Source organism: Pseudorasbora parva, chromosome 15 (genome assembly GCF_024679245.1).
Source record: "Pseudorasbora parva isolate DD20220531a chromosome 15, ASM2467924v1, whole genome shotgun sequence".
Taxonomy (NCBI): domain Eukaryota; kingdom Metazoa; phylum Chordata; class Actinopteri; order Cypriniformes; family Gobionidae; genus Pseudorasbora; species Pseudorasbora parva.
The window spans coordinates 43,150,069-43,175,831 of NC_090186.1; the positions used below are offsets into that span (position 1 = coordinate 43,150,069).

Genomic DNA, 25,763 nt, shown 5'->3' on the forward strand with positions numbered 1-25,763 from the left:
TGGAAATGGATGAAATCAAACCAGGTCCCATTGTTATAGAACTGTGAGTACACAATGAGTTCTGTTGCTGTTGTTGAAATGCTATATGCCCTTCTTTCTTTTATGAACCACAAAAGATCACGCTCGTCCATATCATGGCAGTGAATAGCGGCCGGCATCAAGCTGTTTAAAAAAAGACAGAAGTATCACAGAATGATCCCATTGGACACATGTTGTATATTCCATTTGATTTATTTTTTTAATTATCTTTACAGCTGTTTTAATTATCCTTGTTTTAAATGTTTAATTTGTACACAATGGTATTCTTTTTTCTAATGCATATATTGCCTTAGTTTTAATTCATTTCTATGTAAAGCACTTTAAATTGCCATTGGGTATGAAATGTGCTGTACAAATAAACTTGCCTTGCCTTGTTCTGGGCATATATGATAGGGTTTGGTCAAAAAACAAACCAAAATTGAATGTATTATTTAATGAATTCTTGGTTTCTCACAGCTTGTGTTTTTCTGTTAAAAAAAGTGACATTTATAAAAAATATTCTCCTTTTGTGGTCCATAAAAGAAAGAAGGGCATACGCATTAGAATAACACCAGGGGGAGTAAACGATGACTTGATTTTCAATTTAGGCTAAATGATCCCTTTAATATGCAATGCATTATGGTTTTAGGTACAAGAAACCAACTGACTTCAAGAGGAAAAAGCTCAACCTCCTGACGAAGAAACCACTTTACCTGCACCTTAACCAGACTTTACACAAAGACTAAACAAAGATCAGCCAAAAAACATGAAGGACAGCAGAGGCCCTTTTGGTGCGTCACCTCTCGCGTTCCTTGCAATATCGGACACTTTTATTCATATCTCCCAAAGTCTGGGACACCAGTCTGTCTCCACTGCTCTTCATCTGAAAGAGAGACGAGTATTTCAAAAACGGAATATGTGCAAATGCTCTGTATGATTATTTCTGATGAAGACAGATATAACTTCTTGATGTTTACGCTACATTTCCCATTGCATTTTTATATTGTTATTCCATTAAAGAAACAGCTTGCCCTCATTTTCCAAACCTGTATGCTGTTATCAATTTTAAATTTTAATATATTTTGCATCTATTTTTCAAACGATCACAATTAAAGCTTCAAACAAGTCGTGAAACATAAAAATAGCCCATTTGAATAATTATGAAATGCAAGATTCAGTATTTAGTTCTTAAACAGATTCAATCTGAACATGTTAAGATTTTCATTTGTTTGTTGTGTATGTGTGTGTGATGTTGGCGAAAAAAATCTGCATAGAAGTTTGAAACTATTTGGGGGGTAAGTAAATTTTAATGTATTAAATTACATTTTGGACAAGCTGTCACTTATAAATGTTGTTTAACAGACAGGCTTGTTGATTTTATGGAGTGCTTGCATCATATACACATGGAGTACGTAAAAATCCTGAAGTAACAACACTGACACACTCAAACATAATAAATATGTTGGGTTTTTGAGATATCTTAATGTTTTGTCAACTAATTGAACATCTTCCAGGTTGGGTAACTGCTAAATTAGCTGTCTAATATTACTTGTTTTAAATGTGACATTTGGTTAATTAATATCACAATAAGAAGAAAAAAAGTATGTGTGTGTGTGTATATATATATATATATATATATATATATATATATATATATATATATATATATATATATATATAATGTGTGTGTGTGTGTGTGTGTGTGTGTGTGTGTATTTGAGTATGAAAAAGAAAAGCCAGTAAACTTGAACTTGATAGTATGAAAAAAATAAACAGCTAATGTATTAGCATGTCGGCTAGCTCCGCAGTTTGCTCTTTGATCAATAGTCTGGTTAGTTCGAGGAAATTGACGTTTTAATTAGTAATTTATTTCCGGCTCAGTTTCCTGAACAGTTTTAACCAAGAGTATAAAGGGGTTATATATGAACCAGTCTTCTCATTTCTTCAGTTTCTGAGAGGATTTTTCCAGATTACTGCATATTTTATTACGGAAATTAATAAAGAAGCATGCTTTTCACATCATGCTGTTGTAATTTGTTGTATTAAAACACTAAATGGCTAAAAATTGCATTCCTGTGAAGACGTTGCCTATGTATTAGGTTTTTTTGATTGTCACGTTTTTAATAAATGACAATGCTGCTTGAATTATGAATATTTTATGAATATACTGCTTGAAACACCAGTCTAGGAAACATGATAATAGGTGCCGTTTCGTTCTGAGCGTTTTTGGGATGTTGACAAAATGTTTAAAAAAAAAAGAAAAGAAAAAACAGGTTTATAGCCTATGCTATTCTTCATGTATATGGGGACATGCAAGCAAATGTTGCCATGATTAATTACTATATATGCAAATTACAAGTACTATAGACTACATAAACAAATAGTACAAATTTATTGCATTAGATAATAAAATGCTATCTCTGTAATGTATTATGTAGTGATGGATGTATGACGTTAGTTCACACAGGTGTAGAGAAAATCACACTAACCAACCAGAAATCACACAATACTGCATTTGCAACTCCACATCTCTTAGTTAAGCAAACTTTTATTTGTCAATCATTTTAAATGTGTGCATGTTTCTTAAAATAGAGAACCAATTAAGTTTTGCAATGACATTCAAACATTTCTAAGTGTCTAAAACTCCGAGGCAAAAGCTTGCATGATTAATTACTTACTGCGATGTCCCGGATGAATTAGTCCATGCCTCCTCAGAGACTTCCTGTTATAGCAGATAGGCTGGTGTTGCATGACACAGAAATGCTGGATTTGCCAGTAAACACATAAATCAAAACTACAGGAAAAAGCAGCTTTATTCAAATCATTCATTCCCATGAAATCAATGCCACTTATTTTTAAAACCGTTTCTTCCCTAAGATTTCAGCACGACGCACACTTACACGATGCATCCTCTCAACACACTTACTAAAATAATTTATTCTAATATCAACAAAACTATATGCCACAGAGAAAAAAAGTTATGGATTTTGAGGACTGGAGTATTTTTGTTTTTCCAAGAGTGTTGCATCAAAAACCCAGAGAACATCATTCACGGGTCTCGCGCATAAAACACGACAGAATGATATTCTGTGAATTAAGATGAGAGTAAATGGTTCATAAAAACAAATATGTAATTTATTGCAGTTCAGTGAATCGTTTGCTCGAAAAATCATTCCTGTGTGAATCGAATGAGACAAATCGTTCATAAACTCGTTCACAAACAGATGCATCAATGATATTAACATAATTCAAGCCTTTTGTAACAGAAATTCATTCTGCTCGTGTTTCATTATGAAAAAGCATCGCCCGTGATATGATTCTGTCTCTACACAAACATTACAGTCCAACACTGGTTACATTTGGCTGTGTGAAAACCCAGGTGCACAACAAACAAGTTCATCTGTCTCCATTGAGCTTGTTATATTAGGGATGTCTGATTTATGGGAATATTTTATTCTATATGCAGCTGAAAGAAATGTATAAATACTTTGTCAATATGACATCATATGTGCCTTTCCGCTAGGAAAAGAAATCATAAGAGCAGACGCACGACGAATCAAACGTTAAAACAAACAGGTGAGCTGGCGAATCATGACTAAAAGCGGCCGGACAGGAATATGGGGAAATATGCATTCAAAAATGGTGAAAAAAGGCATACAACGTCCTCTCACATTAAAGGCATGAGGAAATGGCTTCACAACGGGTTTGTCTCACGTGCCTAAATAGTTGTTTGATATCCCAAAATGCATCAGCACTGGGTGAGTGGTAGATATATTTTAACCACATGATGACCACCGGAAAAAGAAAAAAATTAAGTGTATATTAAATCAAAACTATTTCCATAGGAAAGGTTTGCTAACATAAAATCAAAACCCTCATAATTTGTCACAAACGTGTTATTTAAGCACAAAATCAAACTTCATATTCCCACCCAGACCAGACACACTGCAAAAAAAGCTCTTCTTACTTAGTATTTTTGTCTTGTTTCGAGTCCAAACATCTAAAAATTCTTAAAACAATAAGTATTTACTAGACAAGCAAAAGTAATTGTCTTGTTTTGGGGGGGAAATAACTCAAAATTAAGAGTTTTTGCTTAAAATAAGCTAAATAATCTGCCAATGGGGTAAGCAAAGTTATTTTACTCACCCCATTGACAGATTATTGATCTTATTTTAAGCAAAAACTCTTAATTTTGAGTTATTTTTCCCCAACATAAGACAATTTTTACTTGTCTAGTAAATGTTTCTTAATTTAAGAATTTGTAGATATTTTGACTAGAAACAAGACAAAAATGCTAAGTAAGAAATGCATGTTTTGCAGTGTGTGGCATTTTGATGCTTAAGTATCGAAAAGAACCAGGACCGAACAAAGTCAAGCTGATGAAACGGCTTGTTCTCTCAAGGCTCGGCCATCGCGGGGCCGTCCGTTGGCGGGACGTTGGCTGGTGTGGCGTTCCCGTCGCCGTCTCTGGAGCTCTGAGGCATAAGCGGAGGGGGTCCTGGGAAACCACGGCCGGCGTATGGAGCCGGGATCATTGCTCCGGGGGGCGGAAGATGTCCGGGAGGGAAGGAGCGAGGGGGAAGTCCACGGGGTCCGAGAAATTCAGGAGGGATGTCGCGCTGTCCGAGGGGAGGTGGAGGCAGAGGTCCCATCGGTGGGCCTCGTGCTGATGAAACAAAATACAAGTGTCAGTTAGGGATGCAATGAAAATTAAGTCTTCTGAGGCACGATGTTTAAAGACTACAGCCAGTAGAGGAGCCATTTCCACATGTTTTCAAGCCGTCCATGGGGGGTAAGATCGCACTCACAGCGCTCGGCTCATTCATGTAAACGGAGCTGGGCGGAGCAAAGTGAGTGTTTCAACTTTTCAGCCCTACGCTCAGAATAACACTGAAGCGACTGAATGCAGCTCCGGTACCAGATACACTAGGGAGTCGGTACTACAGAAATGCTGGTATCGTCACATTTTTTAAATTTCAGTACCAACGTACCGGTACTTGTGATACCCCAAGCCAGTGGAAAATAATCCTACAGGGCTCGGTAAAAATCGACGCATGCTCCGTGTTAAAATTGATTATTTCTCTGGATTTAAACAGTCTTAGAAACATTTGCGATAATGCAAGTACACAATCAGCCAAATATATAACACTGTTCTAGTGGCTTCAGGATATTTTAATCCTGAAATCTTACATATTTTGCCTTTAATAAAGCACAACAAAAACAGTGTTGGTTAACTTACCAAAATGTGGTGGTACAGGTCCAAACGGGCCAATCGGAGGGCCGTAAGAATCCATGTGTGGCGGTCTGAAGCGAGGCTCAGGGGGCATCATGGGAGGGTGGCCATTGGGCGGTCGGATCATCATTGGCGGCGGCCCATTGGGCGGCATGATTGGGGGTCCGTAAGATTTGGGTGGTGGAACTGGAGAATCCCGGATGGGAGACGGCAGGAAGGATCCGTGACTCTGAGACTTGGAGAGCTGGAAGGGAAGATGCAGAACAACAGGTTATGGAAAAATAACAACTGGGCTGATTTAATGGTGGATTCCTGTTAACAGACCCAAGCAGGTGTCAGTGAACCATTGAAGACCAGAAACATACTTTAAACAAGAACGCAACTGCACACACTAAATATTTACTTGAATATTTTAAGTTATTATTTCAATACTTTAATGGCACATTAACATGTTCGTAGTTACCTAATGTTTATTAGTTATACCAGTTACATTGAATATAATAATAATAATAATAATATACAAGTTCTAATTATTAATTAAAAATAATTATGAATATAATTAATTATTATAATAATGGTTGAATATTAAGCTAATTATAAAAAATTAAGACAAATATATTGTTATAAATTACAATAACACTGTAAATAATAAATGAATAATAATTGCATTAAATTTGAATACTGATATTTGTCTTAAATTCTTCACTTTTAAACATTCAAACCTTAAAGTTTAATAATTCAAAGCCTTGATCTTAAGTGTTCATTATTAGCATAAGTAAGAATGAAAATAATTAACAGAAGTATTAACTTCATAAATTACAATTGTACAGTATTTTTTAAATAATTTGTTAATTATAATTGTATTTTACTCTACTATAGAAGTTCCAATAGTAATATCAATTATTTAATTCTTCACTTTCAAACATTCAAGCCTCAAGTTTAATTAATTATAAGTGTTGATTAATAGTCTAACTCCAATTATAAAAAAAAGAGCGCAATTATAAATATTTCAATTATTTAATTATATATATATATATATATATATATATATATATATATATATATATATATATATATATATATATATATATATATATATATATATATACACACACACACATACATACACACACACATACATACATACAATATATATTTCATTATAATAATAATAATAATAATAATAATAATATTTTAGTTTAGTAGTTCCAATAGTAATATTAATTTATATATTTAAACCCTTCAGCTTTTATTTTGCCGGAATATTTTTGAAATAGTTAAAAAAAAAAATATGGTAAATTCAGTCCACAAAAACATTGGAAACTATTTAAATGTGTAAATACAATAAACCTTACACATGCTGAGTTATTATTGCACATTACATCAAAGTTCTTCATTTGGACCCATTCCCCTGCTGTACCTTTTATTTAACAATTGCAACATCTTTGCATTTCCTTTGCTTATCCTGACCTGCATACACTAATAATGAATGTTTATAAAATACGTTTTTCTGTCTTCTGGTTTTAGTTTCCTATAATATCCCTGGTTAGAACACGTGCTAGTGGCAATAAGAGTTTTGCTGCATTGCATTATGAATCACTGGCATGCATACTTGCGTAGAGTATGTTTCAGGTCTAAAACATGCTGGAAGTCACTCACGAACATGAGTTTTGTTAAACATACTGAGCACAAGACCCACACGGTGATTAGACAGTGAAAAGAAACATCAGAGCCAAACTTGGGTTTAATAAGGCTCTGAAGACCCAAACACAGCTGACAAAAGCCACGAGCCACTGTGCACAAACCCGTCCCTTCATCCCAGCACCCATCCGCTGTACTCACGGGCTCTACGGGCTCAGACGAGACCTGCTCTGAGGCCTCAGCCGTCTCCGGCACGGTCTGCTTCAAAGCAAACACACCACCGCCATTTAATGGAGAACAAAACCTAGATATGCATGAGTGTTTCTCATAGACATCTACTGGAGATCTCCCTGCTCACATCAGATCACAAACAGAGAGAAACTGTGAGCCTTACCATTGGTCCGTCATGCGCACATGGAGACGATGTCAGCGGAGGAAACATTTCTGAAAGACAGTTAGACATGCATGAATGCAGATATAAATGTAGATCTGAAATATGACACTCGAAAGGCAATGCAAACCAAAAAAATACTAATAATAAAAATCCCAAATGCATTTAAATGTTTATCTAATAAACAGAAAATGACTTTAAAAAACTGTACCCTACTATTTAAAGGGGAGGTTGCACTGATTTCACTTTTTTAACTGTAGTTAGTGTGTGATGTCGCTGCTTGAGCATAAACAATATCTGCAAATCTACAGCGCTGAAAGTTCAATGCAAACGGAGATATTGTCTTTTAAAGTTACGGCAGTTTATTGACTACAAAAACGGCCGGTTTGGACTACAACAAGCTTCTTCCTGGGTTGGTGACATCATAAACCCTCGCTAGTCTCCGCAGATGTGACTTCTGCCCGTAATGGGAAGGGGCGTGGCCTTAACCTGTGCTTGGCACTTCAGCCAATAAAAATACAGGAAACTACATTTGGCCATCTGACCAATCTAAGAGCATTGCGTTTTTCAGAGGGAGGGGCTTCATAGAAGCAGGAAGCAGACGAGCCGTTCAAAGGACAGACAGCGTTGTGGAATAAAGGGAGAATAGAAGAAAAATATGACGTAAGAAAAAAAAAAGAAGAAGTATTAAGACGTGTTATACTGCGCCCTATAAACACAACCAAGTGTGGAAAAAAACACGGAACCACCTCTTTAAAAGTTCAGGGCCAGTTTTTTTAATTATAAAAATGTCAGCAAGGATGCATTAAATTGATCAAAAGTGACAGTAAATACATTTATAATGCTTCAAAACAGTTCTATTTCAAATAAATGCTGTTCTTTTGAACTTTCTAATCAGAGAATCCTGAGAAATAAAAATAAAATTTTTTTTTTTAAATAATTATCATAAATGTTTCTTGAGCAGCAAATCATCATATCTGAATGATTTCTGAAGGATCATGTGACACTGAAGACTGGAGTAATGATGATAAATTCATTAATTATGTTTTCAACTCAAAAAATATTTTACATTATTGCTGTTTTTTTTTTTTTATTAAATCTTTGCTGGTGTGTAACCAGTTGTTTCAAAAGCACCTGTTCGGGATGGCAGCGGGTGTCCGAGGTCCGAGAAGCGTCCGTGAGGGTCAGACGGGGGTCGTGGACCTAAAACAGATCACAAATCATCAGGAGCTATTATCAATCATTCCAGCCTGAGGCCCAAAACATCAGGAGCGTTTTCAACAGGGACAAACACAGAAGGAAATGCTTTCAGGAAAGAAACTGAGGGGGGAAATGACGCAGATCTAAAAACGTAGAGTGACTCAAACACAAGAAAGCTGGAGGGAAAAAAATGAGAGGAGGAGGATAAAGTCGGGAGTCGTTATTGAAGACGATGCAGCGCCGACTCACCGAACGGTTCACTGCGACGCCCTATGGGTGCAGAGGGGGGGCGTCCGGGACCCTCTATCATTAGAGGAGGAGAAGGAGCCCCCCCGCTCACAGGAGACGGCCCGTACGAATCACCTGTTCAGACCAAACCACGACAATCACATAAGAGGAGGCAACTCAGCATTACACACTAACAACAGCCTGTCAGACAGCAGCCCTTCTGTGGGGGTGTAGTGTTTTAACACTAGAACCACTAGGGGGCGCTGTTAACACTACACTGCAAAAAATGCTTTTCTTTCTTAGTATTTTAGTCTTGTTTCTAGTCAAAATATCTAAAATTTCTTACATTAAGAAACATTTACTAGACAAGTAAAAATTATTGTCTTGTTTTGGGGGGAAAATAACTAAAAATTAAGATAAAATAAGCAAAATAATCTGCCAATGGGGTAAGTAAAATAATCTTGTTTTTTGTTTGAATTAAGATTATTTTTCTTACCCCATTGGCAGATTATTTTGCTTATTTTAAGCAAAATCTCTTAATTTGGAGTTATTTTTTTCCCCAAAGCAAGGGGAAGTAAATACTAGTAAATACTTATTGTTTTAAAATAATTATTAAATAATTATTGGTAAAGTTAACCAATAATTTACTAGTAAATGTCTAGTAAATACTTCTTGTTTTAAGAATTTTTTGATGTTTTGACTAGAAACAAGACAAAAATACTACGCATGAAAAGCATTTTGTGCAGTGTAGAACCACCTAAAACTGCCAGTGTGTAAAATTTACTCATGCACATGATTACTTTTTTGATGTCTAAAAAAACCTTATGCCTCTGTCTTCACTAAGTATTGCCTAGAGTCATGAAATCATTATTTTTAGTCATTAACTGTGTTTTTGTCCTGTTGTTTTGCAATGACACACAAGAATTAGAAGGAAATAAATACATATTTGGGTGGAATAATATTATAATAAAATGTCAATAATCACATATTGGGATAACCCATGTTATTTAAATTACTAAAATACTCTAAATAGACATTAAAGAGCCTTCATATTTCACCGCAGTGCATAGATGTATGATGCAACGACACATTCAAGCACACAGTTTCACCTAATTAATTATTCATTTGTTTAGTTATATAATTTATAAGTTGAACAAGAGAAAATTTCCTTTATTTATTACATCATAGATTTATTTATTTTTCAGGAATAAGGCAGACATTAATAAATAGCAACACGGTTGCAAACAAAACAATAAAAATAGCAAAACAAATGAATAATTAATCCAAAGTTTTAACATGTATGAGTAGGCTAAAACATCTTAATTTGATTGTGCGTTGTGTCTGTTTACACGTTGTTCAAACACAGCAAGGCACAAAAATAAAGGATTTAAATAGGATGGATGGATGGATGGATGGATGGATGGAAATATGACCTGCTGGCGTTTCTGGTATAAAAGCCCAGTTTTTTTATTATCAGGTTTTATCTATAAAAAAAACAATTGTAAATAATAATATTGTGCATTTGAAAAAGCAGCCATGTGCTAATTTTCCCCGTGGCGGCTCTAGTGTTAAAGAGCTGGTGAAAGCTGAATTAGAGCGGACAGCAACTGCTCACCTCTTCGCTGCGGCGGCATGTGGCGATCCGGGGGGCCAGAGTTGAGTTTGAACAGACTTTGCTCCATGTCTGAGATTTTATCTCTGTACTCCACAAGCCTTTATAAACACACAAACATCAGAGTTCAGAGACAACCCTAAGAATAACAGCAACGATGAACAGTGTGATCTGATGAATATATACTCACTTCTGACGAAGGTTGGCCAACTCTCTTCTTTCCTCCACCAGAGCTCGTTCTGAGGTGCGCGCTTTCAACTATTGAAGATCAAACAAGTAGACGGGATTAATCACTAAATATATCAATATTAACCAAAATTATAATTTTTTAAAATCTAAAAAACACCAAGTATCCATATGAACGCAAAAGCTTCCAGTTAAACAATCTTGATTTCCCTGCATTCTGAAATGTGTCTTGTTAATAACACACAATTATTGTAGGCTATCAGTATCAGTTGGTGCATTACTAATTTAAAAGACAAAAGGCTTATAGTTTTCATTTCAAAGACAAACACAACATGCAACTCACCCAGTTCTCGTGGGCTTTCTTTTCCTGGACTGCCACCTATAGGAAAGATGGGAGGACGATAAGAATGAGCTATTTAACACAGATATGGATTTTTGTGATGGCCAATGCCGATATCTTACAGCGCAGGGTGGCAATATAAATGTGTGATGATTAAAAATAATTGTTATATTAAATAAAACGGAAATAAAACAAAAACAAATCTATAAATATTCGTTGAAAAACTAAACTATTAGTTGGAAAATTCGGAATTTTTGCCTTGGCAATAAACTAAAATAAATTTAAGTTGAAGCAGTACTTCTGTAATTATTAAAGGGGTGATGAATTGAGAAATCAACTTTCCCTTGAGTTTTGATATATAAAAGGTCATTGTAATATTATAATATCCTGTAAGTTTCAGAGCTGAAAACTTCCTTGTTAGCTTTAATTGACAGTGGGTACAGCAAACGATCAATCTGCAAGTGTGTGTCCACGTGACGTCAGAAAATAGTGAAACGCCGGATTCTGTAAATCTAAATTCTGTAAAAATAACTAAATAACGACTTAAATAGGGATGGCCAATTTCAAAACAAAGTTTTGAACCGTTATGAATCAGTGAATCGATTCATGATTCGGATCGTGTGACAAGCTGCTGAAATCACGTGACATTGGCGATCCGAATCATGAATCGATTCACTGAATCATAACGGTTTGAAGCTTTGTTTTGAAATCGGCCCATCACCATATAAGTCGTTATTTAGTTTCACTTCATAAAATGATTGTAGAGACACTGTCCTTCGGATGAGACGTTAAACCGAAGTCCCGACTCTCTGTTGTCGTTAAAAATCCCAGGATGTCCTTTGATAAAGAGTAGGGGTGTAACCTTCCTGGACAAATTTGCCCACTGGCTCCTGTCCATCATGGCCTCCTAATCATCCCCATATCCTGATTGGCTTCATCACTCGGTCTCCTCTCCACCAATCAGCTGGTGTGTGTGGTGAGCGTTCTGGTGCAATATGGCTGCCGTCGCATCATCCAGGTGGTGCTGCACATTGGTGGTGGTTGAGGAGATTCCCCCCTTCTATGTAAAGCGATTTGAGTGCCTTGAAAAGCGCTATATAAATGTAATTAATTATTATTATTACTGTAGTGAGATGGGCTTTGTAACGACGTCTTTAGTGCCTTTATGGGTCTTGAGAGAGGAAAGGACATTGGTGTCAATGAAGGCCTTTCTGAGCCATCGGATTTCAACACTAATATCTTCATCTGTGTGTGAAGATGAACGGAGGTCTGACGGCTGGCCAACCACATTAGGGTAAGTAATTAATGACAGAAATGTCATTTTTGGGTGAACTAACCCTTTAAATTAAAATAGCCAGCTCATGACCCCTTTAACTTCAAATAAATTAAAACCTAAATATTACTCTTTTTTTTTTAAATGAATAAAATGACAAAAGCACATCAAATTACTAAAAAGTAAACTAAAATATAAAAATAAAAGCTTATAAAACTGCTCCCAACACAATCCGCTTATGCGCCAAACCACTAAACTGAAGTGTCATATTGGGAGCAGAGTGATGTTGCACAGTAAAAGTCCTCCGAGTTTCTCACCTCAGATTTCAGCGAGCGCTCGTTCTGCTGCATCTCCTCCTCGATGTCCTTGATCTTCTGTTTAAGGGCTCTCAGCTCCTCCTCCGACCGCAGAGCTTTACTGTCCACCTCCGACAGCTTCGTCTCCTTCTCACGTCTCTCCAGCTCCTCCTGAGTCAATTTCCTGAGCACAAAGGAAGTTCATTAAGAGAGGAAATACAGGAGTGGTGAGCTCATTAACGCAACTCAAATTAACGGAGGACGCAGGCTGTGCTAACATGGAAAGCAAAAATGCAATCCATATCAGAACATCTTAACTCGAGTCGTATAGTTTTTGCAGCCAAATGAAACGCAGGCCTTATTTGAGGATAGAAATTCAGATAAGTTCAGTCAGATAAGTCATATAATTTCCCCCCATCATTCAGGACGCAGTCATACACAACAGCTGTGTCATCACATGCATCTCATGATTTTAGCAACACAGACATTATTTCCAGTTTGCAAAATGTCTAATTTTTAGGGGTGTAACGATACACTCGTGTCACGATTCAATACGCATCTCGATACTGAACTCAAAATACGATATGTATTCTGATATTTTAAGCCAAAATAACGTTTTTTTTTAAATTATTATATAATATTATTATTTGTGTTTTATCATCAGGACCCACAAATATTATACATTATGTATAGTTGTTGTATGATTCTATGTAATAAGATTATTAAAGGGGGGGTGAAACACTCAGTTTCAGTCAGTGTCATGTCAATCTTGAGTACCTATAAAGTAGCATTGCATCCTGCATATCTCCGAAAAGTCTTTATTTTTTTTATAATTATATAAGAAAGATGCGCTGTTCCGAGTCTTTCCGAAAAAAGCTGAGCGGGTGGGGGCGTATCGTGTGAGCGGAGCTAAATAATGACGTGTGCGCGCCGCTGTTATTGTGTTGAGTCGAGTGCGTCGTAAAGCTGTGTCATCCCTAACAGCGGGAAAAAAACTTTATTCAAAATAAAAATATGGCTTTTAATCAGATACAGCCATACATCTATGATCCGGAATCAGACCCAGAGGCTGCAGTTGAACAGGAGCAGCAGCAAAAACGACTAGAGCAGGACGTCTCTATGTGGTACAAGTTATACACTAACTATATAATATGCTTAGCGGCTTGTGTTATTTACATATTTATACTTGAATTATATCGTCGTATTTTTGTCTTTGAAGGTGTACATGTGGGAAGTGCAGTTGTGCACGTGTGTTTACGCGTGGTTTGTGTAGACAGTAAGCGGACTGGTTTTGCACCGCAGGCTAGTGTTTACATAGAAAGACACGGAATAGTAGCGCATTTGAATGAAGAAGCGCGCTTATTTAGTTCAACATATTTCCCCACTCTTTGTGTATTGTTGTTTGGAGTGCTTTTACAATACACAAACATAAAGTTACACATATAGTGGCCAGCTAAACAAATGTACACACACTACACATCGCATGCTCCATTGATCAATTAACTATACGTGATCATGTTTGGGCTACTTGATGAGCATAGGCAGAAAGACAGACATTTGAAGCAGTCTTACTCACCGCCTGCGGTACTAACGTTGGGACCTTTATCGTTGGGACTGCTCCATCCTTCAGCATTAGGCGATTGGAAAATCCGGCGTCGAGCTGGGCCTTGTTTATGAAACAGTCGGCACCGAAATGCAGCGAACAGATATAAACATTCGCGCAACTCAGTTGCTGATCCGGAAAAGCAAATTACATCCACTGTTGCCTTAACGCGGGGTTTTGGAGAATCTGTGCAGGACTGTCTTGGTCTGGCAACCAAAAACGCACTTTTTTGGTGACATTGTTATGTGCACATCACCTGTTTAGCATCCTACGAGCCAGCGCTTTGATGGGCGTAGCCTGTTACTTTCGCTCTCTCCCTCTCTCTCTCTCACGCGCTTCCGGTAGAATTGTCCGTAAGGCCCATACAAGGAAATTCCGCCCCCACTAACGTCAAAGGGGACGCATGATCTCAAAAAACTTGCCGAAACTTATGACTAACCGGAAGTAGTATTTTTTACAAAGAAATACTCCCATCAAACGTCCACCTTAACTTTTGAAACTTTGTCTATGTTTAGTATGGGATTCCACGTTTTTAAAGCAGCACTAGGTAACTTTTCAACCTTCATAATATATTTTTTAAGACTCTTGTGATGATAAATCGACTTACAATAGGTTGAATGACACGTCTGCCATAGCCTGATGGGGTCTGTATCGTTTTTAATCGTACTTTTAAACTTCGGGTTTCGGGTAGTAAACCCGAGAACAAAAAGAACTACAAAATTCGACAGCTTTACGGCATATACGTCACTTCCACCAACACACACACTTCCTTACATTCAGACGTGCGAGCACAACTTTGTTCGTCGGATAATATAGTCATGCCCGAAGCAGCACAGACACATAAGAAAGAAAAGGTTTTGTTGGAGGAAAGCAATAAGAGGAAAGGAAAAAGTGATGTGATTAAAGGCAGGATGAGGATCAACATGTGACCAGCGTTTGCTCGTCGGCGTGAGCTGGAGGAGGCGTGCCCGACCGATGCTGTCCTGCTTGTTACGGTGAGCTACCACTCAAACATTGAACTGAAGTATCATATAGATTCTGTAAAACGGTAACCAATAGGCTACTATAATGACGCTGGCTTGTAAACGTGAGCATCGTGATTATTTGGCGTTTGAAAAAAATAAAAGCCATGAAATTATATTCATATGACATGCTGAAGCATATGCCACTGACTGTAACGTTACCTGGGATGAAGACATTTCACACGCGCCGCCAGAAGAACTCGAAATCCTCTTGCAGTGTTCAGGGGAACTGTTAGTGCTGCACCATGTGCTGCACCGATCCGCAGCGCCACTTTTATGAAGTTATTTGGCCGGCACCGCACCACTGTATATATTTTTACAACCCGCCGCGCACTCGCGACCATTAAATAGACATACGGGGTCTGCGGGTTATGAGACGAGCCACGCATCACTAGTTCAGGGCTATCAGGGTTGTCATGTCAACAAATGCACGCGCGATGGCATCCCCTGTTGTAGGATTACAGCGCTTACGACAGTAGTTGAGGACATTATTTTTTCCAAACTGTAGGGGGACCCCGAGAGCAAAAGTAGCCAAGTGGGGCTTTAACAGTGTAAAAAGATCAGTATGCATGAAACAGCATTTCACCCCCCCTTTAATGTACATCACTGAAACTCTAAACTTTATTTATTTATCTATTAATGCAGTCTGTAAGAATGAACCATCAGAAACGCTTTAAATAATCATACCACTAAAACTAAATGTGATCTGGTTATTTAAATGATGTTTGCGCGTTCACTAAGGAGTGTCGCTTTCAATGGTGTTTGCGCGTTGACTTTGGAGAAGTGTCGCTTTAAATAATGCTTGCTTTCACTGAGGAGAGCCGTTCCGCCAGCGCGTGCACTTCAGATGATCAATGCTTTTGGTCACAGCTCTAATCGCAAGAAAGCTCGTCAAAATGGCCGCTCTCAAACTGTAAACGTTTAGCTCATGCAAGAATTTTAATTCTGCATTTCCTCTCTCTCATGTTTTCACACGTCACGCAATTGTTTGAACGTCCGTGTTTACTAGTGTGTGCGTCGTGCTAAATTCATCACATAAAGAAATCCATTGTGTCTCTTCAGAAGACTAAAGAAGATTTAGATTAGACACTCGATTAGTTATTTATGTTAGTTATATGCCTTTATGATATTCTTTGCATCTTTTAACTTTGAGAGGAATGGACTTTAAAAATGGAGGGACATAAATCCCTCAGGTTGTATAAAGAATATCTTCATTTGTGTTTGGAAGTGAAATGAAAAACGACACAATGGTGAGTAAGTACATGATGAGCCTTGGATAAAACAACACTATATCGTGAATCATATCGTTTCCAACAACGATACATCTTCATGTTTTTATATCACAATATATCGTTTAACGATATATCGTTACACCCCTACTAATTTTATATCTGTACTTTTTAAAATGACAGCTGATATTCCCTCAAGTAAAAAAAAGTTCAAGTCAATTATTTCTTAGGCTCTTCATCGTATTTTAGTACGTTTCATGAATCGATTTGACAGCTTTAAAAAACTAATGTAAAACTTGATCTTAATTATCAAATAATTGTGCATTACACTATTACAGTATTAATATATCTTACTGTGTTTTTCTTTCAAATATATGGATATGATTGGATATAGCGGCCATTGTGAGCAGTGTGAATAATGTGTGTGATCTCACTGTTGTAGGGCGTTTTCTTTCTGCTGGTAGAGCTCAGTGGTGATTTCTAGTCTCTGCTGCAGGTTCCTGAACTGGTTCTCCAGATGCGTTTTCTCATTGTTCAGATTCATCTGGTCGTGCATGACCTTCTGATATTGCTCTAGATTAAAAACAAAAGTACATGATTAAATGAAGATGTGAAACAAACAGGAAAGTGTTCAAATACACAAATCACAGTCTTCATACCCTCCAGCTCCTGTCTGGATTTCTGCTCGGCGAGGAAACTTTCCATGTATCGATTCCTCTCGTCTTCAACAACGTTGAGAGTTGCTTTAATCTGCAAAACAGAAACAGCATTAGAAATTAGATGAGTGTAAATAATCCTACAAAAAAAGAATCTGCCCAGAGCAGACGTACCCTGGAGACGTCCATCATCTGTTTGATTCGCACTCTTGTGGGGTCCATCTTCTTCTCTGAAAAAAACAGACACTTGATGTTCAGCACAGAGGAGAATGTTTCATCTAACATTCTCCAAGGACCTTGAAAGAAAACCGAAATTGTGATGTGGTTTATTGCGATTATTAAAGAATTAGGCCCCGTTCACACTGCAAGTCTTAATGCTCAATTCTGATTTTTTGCTCAGATCTGATTTTTTGTTTGGCTGTTCACATTACCTTTTAAAATGTGGCCTAAATCTGATTCCAGTGTGAACTGTTTGAGGTTTCAAACTAACCCGCATGTGCAAAAGAACAATATCAATGACATCAGACGCAGCACGCTGTTGCACTAAAGTTCGGGAGGTTATGGAGGAAGTAAGCAAAAATGTTTGTGTAATGGAAGCCATAACATTAATGAGTATTTGCTGAAGAGGAGAAAAAAGAAAAGAAAGAGAGCAAAATTGGTTATTTTGGCCTTTTGTCACATTCCTTTGGCACTTAAAGCCACGTTTTTCTGTGTCCCCGTTCTTCCATTTCATGTGTTATTTTTTTCAAAAACAGAACGGTTACGGTAGAATACTTCTTGCGTAGCTTTAATTAAAGCATCTCCCCATATACTAATTAAGTCTAACACCTAATTAGGTCCAAATGTCGACATAGATTGACGTAAAAGTCACATTAAATCTGCCTTGGTTGTTCACACTGCAGCCACTTTGGAAAAAATCAGATCTGGGTCAGATTCAGGACCACATATGTATGTGGTCTAAATCTGATTTGAAAAATCTGGGCTAGATTTGAGTGTTCACACTAGCTCTGAAGAGGTCTGACCTGGTCACTTGACCCCAAAAAAATCCGATTTGGGCCACTTTGGCCTGCAGTGTGAACCGGGAATTTACTCACCTCCCATCTCGAACAAGATGTTAATGTCTGGCTTTCTTCAGTCGAAAATAAATTAATTTGAGGAAAACATTTGAGGATTTTTCTCCACATAATGGACTTCAATGGGAACCAACGGATGAAGGTCCAAATCAGCGCAGTTTCAAAGGAAGAGCTTCAGAGACTCTGATGATCCGAGACCAGGAATAGGGTCTGATCTTAAATAAATAACACACCTAATCACTCCTCTCCGGAGTGATTACACAATCCGTGGCTAGCCACAGAGCAACGCAAGCTGAGAAATTTCGGTTACATTTTTTTAATTTATTTTTTTATGATCGATTGTTTGTCTGGATCAGACCCTATTCCTCTGGGATCATCAGAGTCTCTGAAGCTCTTCCTCTGAAACTGCGCTGATTTGGACCTTCATCCGTTGGTTCCCATTGAAGTCCATTATGTGGAGAAAAATCCTGGAATGTTTTCCTCAAATTAATTTCTTTTCGACTGAAGAAAGCCAGACATGAACATCTTGGATGAGATGGGGGGGAGTGAGTAAAATATCAGCAAGTTTTCATTTTTAAGTAAAATAATAATTTGAAGAGCAAAGGCTGCAACTTAATTAAATACAATAACGCACTGCGTGTTTCAGGGTGAAGCGTGGCAATGTGTTTTTACACGAGCAGCTCATGATTTATGGGTACACAGTAAATGATGCTCTACACAAACTAATCTCTGCAAACGCTATTTTTAGACACTTAACGTGCATTTGAAAATACAATATGCACAACCACTGCCATCATGTGAGGAGACGAGTTTATCAACAAAAGAGGAGCTTTAAGGCTAAAAGCTTGGTGGTTTACGGTTCGTAAAAAATTAAGAAATTAAAACATCCATGAATATTGTTGTTGTAATTATGCAGTTCTACAGTAAAATAAAATTTCTTAAATAGTCAATTTTTTATTTACAGTAAAATATCACAATAGTAAAACCTCTATTTATTTATTTTTAAGTATTTGATATCATGTTTCATATTTTTTCATATTTATTGTCAATTTTGGCAAAATTGTACAGCCATACAAACAAAATAAGAGCATCTACTAAATGCAAATGAAAGCCGAAGACAGAAGAAAAAAAAGAGAGAGAACAAAAATGTAAAGAAAATGTATGAGTTATAAATAGAGCGCTCACCGACATCTTCTCCGTTAGACATTTTAGCATCATCTTTCTGTAGTTCAGCAGAATCACAGGCTCCCAGACGGTTGAGCTCTGCTATACAGCTGGACAAAACCTACAAACCAGAGAAACACACAGAACATCATGGGATGTCTGCACATACAATACGATCTTTTGGAGAAAACGCTATCATTTATAATTAAGCAAAGCAAGGGACGGGACACACTATATTGTAAATATATACAGCTCAGGCCAAAAGTTTGGACACATTACTATTTGTAATGTTTTTGAAAGACGTTTCTTCTGCTCATCAATCCTGCATTTATTTGATCAAAAATACAGAAAAAATGTAATATTGTGATATATTATTGCAATTAAAATATTTGGTTTTCAAATGTATTATACTTTAAATGCTGATTTATTTCTGTGATCAAAGCTGAATGTTCAGGATGGTTCCTCCAGTCTTCAGTGATCAAGATCCTTCAGAAATCATTCTCAGATGAGGATTCATTATGAGTGTTGGAAACCGTTCTGCTGCCTAATATATTTGATGAATAAAAGGTTCAAAAGAACTGCATTTATTCAAAATAAAAGCATATTATCAAATAATACAAATCTTCAAATCAAAAATAAAATGATTTATTTATTTCAAAAAAGAAAAAAAAGACTGACCCCAAATGACTGACCAGTAGTGTATATTGTTGTAACAAAAGATTTATATTTTTAAAACATTTGCTTCTTATTTTATTTTATTTTTTAACTTTTTATTCATCAAAATATTATTAAAAAAGTATCACAGGTTATGAAAAAATATGAAGCAGCAGAACAGTTTGCAACACTCATAATGAATCCTCATCTGAGAATGATTTCTGAAGGATCATGATCACTGAAGACTGGAGGAATGATCCTGAACATTCAGCTTTGATCACAGAAATAAACCATCATTTAAAGGATAATAAACCAATTATTTTAAATTGTAATAATATATCACAATATTACATTTTTTCTGTATTTTTGATCAAATAAATGCAGGCTTGATGAGCAGAAGAAACTTCTTTCAAAAACATTACAAATAGTAATGTGTCCAAACTTTTGGCCTGAACTGTACAAGTCTTGGCTAAAAGCATCTGTTTTATAACATGCAACAAATTTCACTTACATCAATCTCATTTTCCTTGTGCACCAGAGAGTCCTCCAGCTCTTTCTGGGATTTGTGATAAACTCTGATTTCCTCGCTCAGTTTCTTGTGCTTCTCCTGCCAGTCTTTAGCGTCACGAAGGAGCTGTCAGAAAATAAATGTCATTTAAGTCCCGTTGACATTGATGGAAGGAAGGTCACAGCTCTGACAGCGGGACTTACAGATTTCTTCTGCTCTTTTAAAGCGCCGTTTTCCTTCTCAAAGGACAGCACCTGAGCCTTGAGAGCATCTTCTCTGAGTTTAGCCTCATCCATGAGGACGTGAACCTGTTATCAGTTCAAAACAAACCCCAGAAACACACAGAGCATTTAATATCGTCAGGATATGAGAGGGCTAATACAAATGTTCAGATGCATGACTACAAAATCATTTAGATAATTTACGAGAAAGAAAACTATGTCTAAGGTGATAGACCCGCACTACATTTGTTCTTGTTTGAGAAGCGTTTCACTCGGATTTATGTCACAATACAGAAGAAAAGCGCAACTTCTGTTTCATGACAACTTTAAAGGAGCCAAGTTTTATTTTAGCATCATTAATATAATTATAAATATTTAAAAGGTTACATTTCAATGAAAATGTAGGACATGCCTTCTTATATTTTTTTATTATTGAACTCAAAAGCAACTTCTACGCTAATTAAATATTTATGAGCTAGGCATAATTAAAAACTTTTGTTCTGTTACAGAAATCTGCATAACTAAGATTTTATTAATTTCCATGACTTTGTCAAGCCCCGGAAATCCCAAAATACAGATTTTTACTCAGTTTTCAATGACAGTGTAAATCCTGTATTTAATAATTTCCACAATGAAATTGCTTGTCTCTTTATCATGTTCGTTAATGAAGAAAAAAAGTGGTAGTAGGATAACCTGTCAATGTTAGCGACAGTAACTTAGCATGGACAATATGGCTGCTAGGGATGGGACGAAATATCGTTTGACAAAATTTCGCGATACAAAACGTGACGAAACGCATCGAGGTCGAAAAAAATGGATCGCAAAATAAAGATAGATGGCACTGCTGCATGGTTTGCATAGTATATAAATAATTTAGTGTATTATGTGCGTGTGTGTGTGTGTGTGTGTGTGTACGGGGCAGACATAACAAAACGCAGCGCGCATTTTCTGTTTGATCTGAGGCATAGTTGGAAAAAGTGAGAGCAGTCAGACGCAAAGGATGCAACAGCAAACATTAAAAGGGAAAGAAAGGGGTTGACTTTAGCATTAATATTCTAAACCAAAAATGCAGTTATTGCCTACATAAGCTACCATATTTTCTGTTTAACTTTTATAAGACTCCAGAAAGAAAAGTGTGTTTTTTCACTGAGCACATTCTCTGCAGTCTGAGCGCGATGCACTGCAGCTCACTCTCGCTCATGTCTGAGGTAAATCATTAACACCATAACCCCTTACAGAACACGTGTTTTATTGAACTAAATACATTACAATCGGCAAAAACGAATGCACAGGTTACTTTCCTGAACAAGCGCGCGTCCGAGTCGTCCGTGTTCTTCACACTGTCCACGTGAATCACGGCCCAGTTCGGCACGCACGCGCAAAATACCGGCAGTTCAATAGGGAATGCGGATCTCTTAAAGGGGCCGCACTATATTCCACTCGTGTAATATGGACCTCCTCCAGGTACGGTGTGGTTCTGGTTCGCTCACTGGTACACATTAACAATTTTTCATACGAACTGTGCCCTGCTCTGAATTAAACTGCCAGTGTAAAAACTCCCTTTATATTGTTAAAATGAGAGAAATCACTACTTACTCATTATTTTTAAGTTTAGGCTTAAGAGACATGAACAATTTCTTAGATAAACATATCTATGACCTTTGATATGTCTAGTCTTCATGCTGTATTGATTATTATTGAATAAGTATGGTTTCACTAATAATAAATGTACATTTGCATAAAGCATGCATATTTGTCCATACCTATGTTGATTAGAATATTAAAAACTTAATTTAAACTTAATTTAAGATACATTTACAATTGCTAAAAAGGTGCGATTAAATTGCGATTAATCGCGAGTTAACTCATGACAATCATGCAGTTAATCGCTATTCAATATTTTAATCGATTGACAGCCCTACAGTGCCCTCCACAATTATTGGCACCCCTGTTTAAGATGTGGTCGCGGACTTCTAAAAATTCTCCTTTTTTTTAAACAACATAGAACCAAAATGCAAAAAAAGAGAAAAATCCTACCTTTCGTTTTAGTACAATACTTTGGTGGTTATAAAAAAACAAAAAAAAAAAAAAAAAAACAACAGATTTGGAAAGACTTTTTTTTTTGATATCGTATCGTGACGTATCGTATCGTAACCCTGGCATATCGAGGTGCATCGTATCGTGAGTTTAAGTGTATCGTCCCATCCCTAATGGCTGCACGATTAATCGCAATAAACCCGATTTGCCTTATTGTGATTATGAAATTGCAAAGCCTGATCATTTTTTTGCGCAGCTTGTCAGTAAAGCACGGCATTTGAAAAAGCAACATACGTCAAACATATTTCCAAACATGTGAAGCATTTATGAACCTCCTGTCCAACAAAAGGCAACATTTAATAACAGGTTTTGACACCAAACTCACTTCATAACAACGGTTGAGCATCCTTCTGTGAAATAATGTGGCTTCTTGCACAGAATAAGACAACATATTTCACAGTAGTCAATACTGTGATGTCGATTGGCATTGAAGTACAGATATACTTTATCATCATGACAATACCAGAAGTTTGAAGAAATTAGGTAAACTATATATTGTTGCAGTCTTGTGCAGGGGCGTAGCCATCTTTTCAGAGGTGAGGGGGACAAATGTTGTAACACCATTTTATTTTTGACCGATACAATTTTCTCTCATCTCTTGCTTTTAATTAAGACATCAAATACACTGCTGAATAAATAACCACTAATATCTACAATATTTTTCCCTTATATTTTATACCAATTATATATATATATATATATGCTGCATTTATTTAATTAAAAAATGCAGTAAAAAATGTAATACAGTGGAATATTATTCTGATGTAAATCAGCTGTTCTCTTTAATATATAATAAAGTGCAATTTACGTGATCAAAGTTGATTTTATCATCATTACTCCAGCCTTCAGTGCCATTAATCATTCTCATGAGGATTTAATGCTCAACAAACATTAATGATTATTATCAGTGTTTAAAGTTTTGCTGCTCATGGTGCTGCTTAATTTTTGTGGAAACCACCATACCATTCTAACATTTGTGTCAAAATTAAAAAAAGAGAGAAATTATTACTTGTATTTATCATAGGCTACATGCATTAAATTTATATTTTTAATATTGCAAAAGATAATTTATTTAATAAATGCAAATAATTGCTGTCCATTGAACTTTCTATTCATCAAAGAATCCTGAAAAATAAAATGTAGGCCTATCATAGTTTCCACAACATTTTTAAGCAGCACAACTGTTTGCAATTTTTTTGATAATAATAATAAATGTTTCTTGATTATAAAATCTTCATATGAGAATGATTAGTGAAGGATCATGTGACATTGAAGTCTGGAATAATGATGATAAATTCAGCTTCAGTTTCCATGTAAATACACTTGCCCGTGACTTTAAGAGGCGCACTATCAACCGAGTTTAGAGAAAGCTGTCTTTAGCGTCGCTGTTAACTTACCACCGCCGCGCAGGTAACACCGGTTCGAATCCCGCTCGGAGCGAGTCAACTAGGATCGGTGAGACCCAGTAAAAGTGTGGGGAACGAAAATGCATTCTATTTAAAGTGTGGGGGACACGTCCCCCTCTTCATCTACGCCCATGGTCTTGTGTTTATTAGTCATGTTCAATCAAAGCATTTCAATCTGCTGTTTCCTCATGTCACTGATAGTATGACGTTCATAAGGATTTCCTGGAATGACATGCAATATTATAATTCTGCCGGCCATATTTGGTATTTCCGCAAGCAGATCAGAGCCGTGCTTCACTGAGAAACTGTGCATAGTAATAATATATATATATTTTTAAATGCAACCTTTGCCAAATGGCATGTGGTTTAATTTCGTTTAATCATGCAGCCCTAATGGAGACTGGACGATGCTTGTTCGCATAACTAGAGGGTCTGACAAATTATTACTGGTTTCTCATTTCAACCGGTAGATCAGCCAAAGCAGTAATAGATCAGCTCATCCAGCACAAATTACCTTAGCACGCTCCTCATCATAGTTCTTCAGTGTTTTCTGGTATTTCTCAATTCTCTGGTGCATCTTGGCAATCTTTGGTTGATAAAACAAAACAGCTCTGAAAAATCTGACTTTTTTTTTTTAAACACACTAAAAGGAAAAAAAAAGTCAAAGCTTACCTTGTCATTAAGATTTGTATTTTCTTCCTGTGTGTCCACAATTTTTTGGTTAAGCTGCGAAACACTCCCAGACATCTCATCCCACTGACTCTGGAGCTTCTGGTGATGAGTCTAGTCAGTAAAACAGAGCACAGTTAAACAAATGTGAAGAAACTGTGATGGTAACAGATGAACCCTGCTGCTGAGATTTACCTTTAACCCTTTCACCTCTTGTTGGCTGGAAGTCAGTGATTTGGCAGAGGTTTTCAGCTGTTCTTCACGCTCTTTTATCTGCGAGGACACAAATGAAACGTTTACATCTGATCAGGTTCATCAGCCTTTACCGAAAACAAACCCAACACAATTCGAGAGAAAGAAACTGAGGTTTACCATGTCATTCAGCTCTGTGATCTTGTTAACAGCATCAGATTTCTCGCTGAGAAGCCGCTGGATCTTGTCTCGGAGCTGCTTTTCTGTTACTGTGAAATAAAATACAAAGTAAAATATATTAAATCAGAAAATAAAATATTTTAACAGGTAGAAGTGAGTCGCGTGACCTCATACCTCATGTCAGAGCAATAAAAAATTGCTTTGCTTATCCAGTGCATTAAATATTTTATCAATTAAAAGTACATTTGATTATTTGATGGACATAAAAAGATCAGCTTATTCTTAAATGAAAAATCTGACATTAGAGCAAAAACAGTCGCATGACGTAAAAATGTCAAATTAGAGCAACAGGGTTCTGGAAAAATTGAGAATCAATGTGTTTCAAACTGAAACAAGACAAAACAGACCACTAAACAAAATAATGCAATTAAAATAAAAAAATAAAAAATGTGCATCGACTTTTTGTGACAAAGGTCAGAACTCCTGTTATTATGTAGATTTTTTGAGGTACACTTTTGTTACACAAATTCATCTATTACTGTTCCTACATAATTTGCAACAAAAAACAGTGGTCAAATATCTATTTAAGAGTCTTAAACCTTTCCAAAGATATATATAGTTTGTCATTAGATTAGGATTTAATTGTAATATAGTGAAGTAAATCAGGCAGT

The 25,763-nt window shown here is 36.5% G+C and overlaps 2 protein-coding genes across 5 annotated transcripts in view; one reads left to right on the forward strand and one right to left on the reverse strand.

Moving 5' to 3' along the window:
- Positions 1-1,054, forward strand: part of aida (axin interactor, dorsalization associated) — a 10,278-nt gene extending 9,224 nt beyond the window's left edge. For both annotated transcript variants that reach the window (XM_067418271.1, XM_067418272.1), the window contains 2 exons: positions 1-43; positions 668-1,054. The exon at positions 1-43 is cut by the window's left edge and continues 75 nt beyond it. In XM_067418271.1, the coding sequence (XP_067274372.1) occupies positions 1-43; positions 668-764 (140 nt within the window). In that variant the 3' untranslated portion in view covers positions 765-1,054. The remainder of the gene's footprint in view (positions 44-667) is intronic.
- Positions 1,055-4,223: 3,169 nt separating this feature from the next.
- The window catches only part of mia3 (MIA SH3 domain ER export factor 3), a 34,267-nt gene continuing 12,727 nt past the window's right edge, over positions 4,224-25,763 (reverse strand). The window contains exons 9-28 of one of the 3 annotated variants that reach the window (XM_067418230.1): positions 25,093-25,181; positions 24,916-24,993; positions 24,724-24,834; positions 24,566-24,637; positions 20,531-20,635; positions 20,331-20,453; positions 19,187-19,286; positions 17,103-17,158; positions 16,932-17,022; positions 16,707-16,845; positions 12,440-12,602; positions 10,853-10,888; positions 10,514-10,581; positions 10,327-10,424; positions 8,733-8,846; positions 8,418-8,486; positions 7,287-7,336; positions 7,103-7,153; positions 5,258-5,495; positions 4,224-4,684 (exon numbers count right to left, since the gene is read on the reverse strand). In XM_067418230.1, the coding sequence (XP_067274331.1) occupies positions 4,416-4,684; positions 5,258-5,495; positions 7,103-7,153; positions 7,287-7,336; positions 8,418-8,486; positions 8,733-8,846; positions 10,327-10,424; positions 10,514-10,581; positions 10,853-10,888; positions 12,440-12,602; positions 16,707-16,845; positions 16,932-17,022; positions 17,103-17,158; positions 19,187-19,286; positions 20,331-20,453; positions 20,531-20,635; positions 24,566-24,637; positions 24,724-24,834; positions 24,916-24,993; positions 25,093-25,181 (2,120 nt within the window). In that variant the 3' untranslated portion in view covers positions 4,224-4,415. Of the gene's footprint in view, positions 4,685-5,257; positions 5,496-7,093; positions 7,154-7,286; positions 7,337-8,417; positions 8,487-8,732; positions 8,847-10,326; positions 10,425-10,513; positions 10,582-10,852; positions 10,889-12,439; positions 12,603-16,706; positions 16,846-16,931; positions 17,023-17,102; positions 17,159-19,186; positions 19,287-20,330; positions 20,454-20,530; positions 20,636-24,565; positions 24,638-24,723; positions 24,835-24,915; positions 24,994-25,092; positions 25,182-25,763 lie in introns of all 3 variants that reach the window. The other 2 variants (XM_067418229.1, XM_067418231.1) reach the window with 2 other exon arrangements.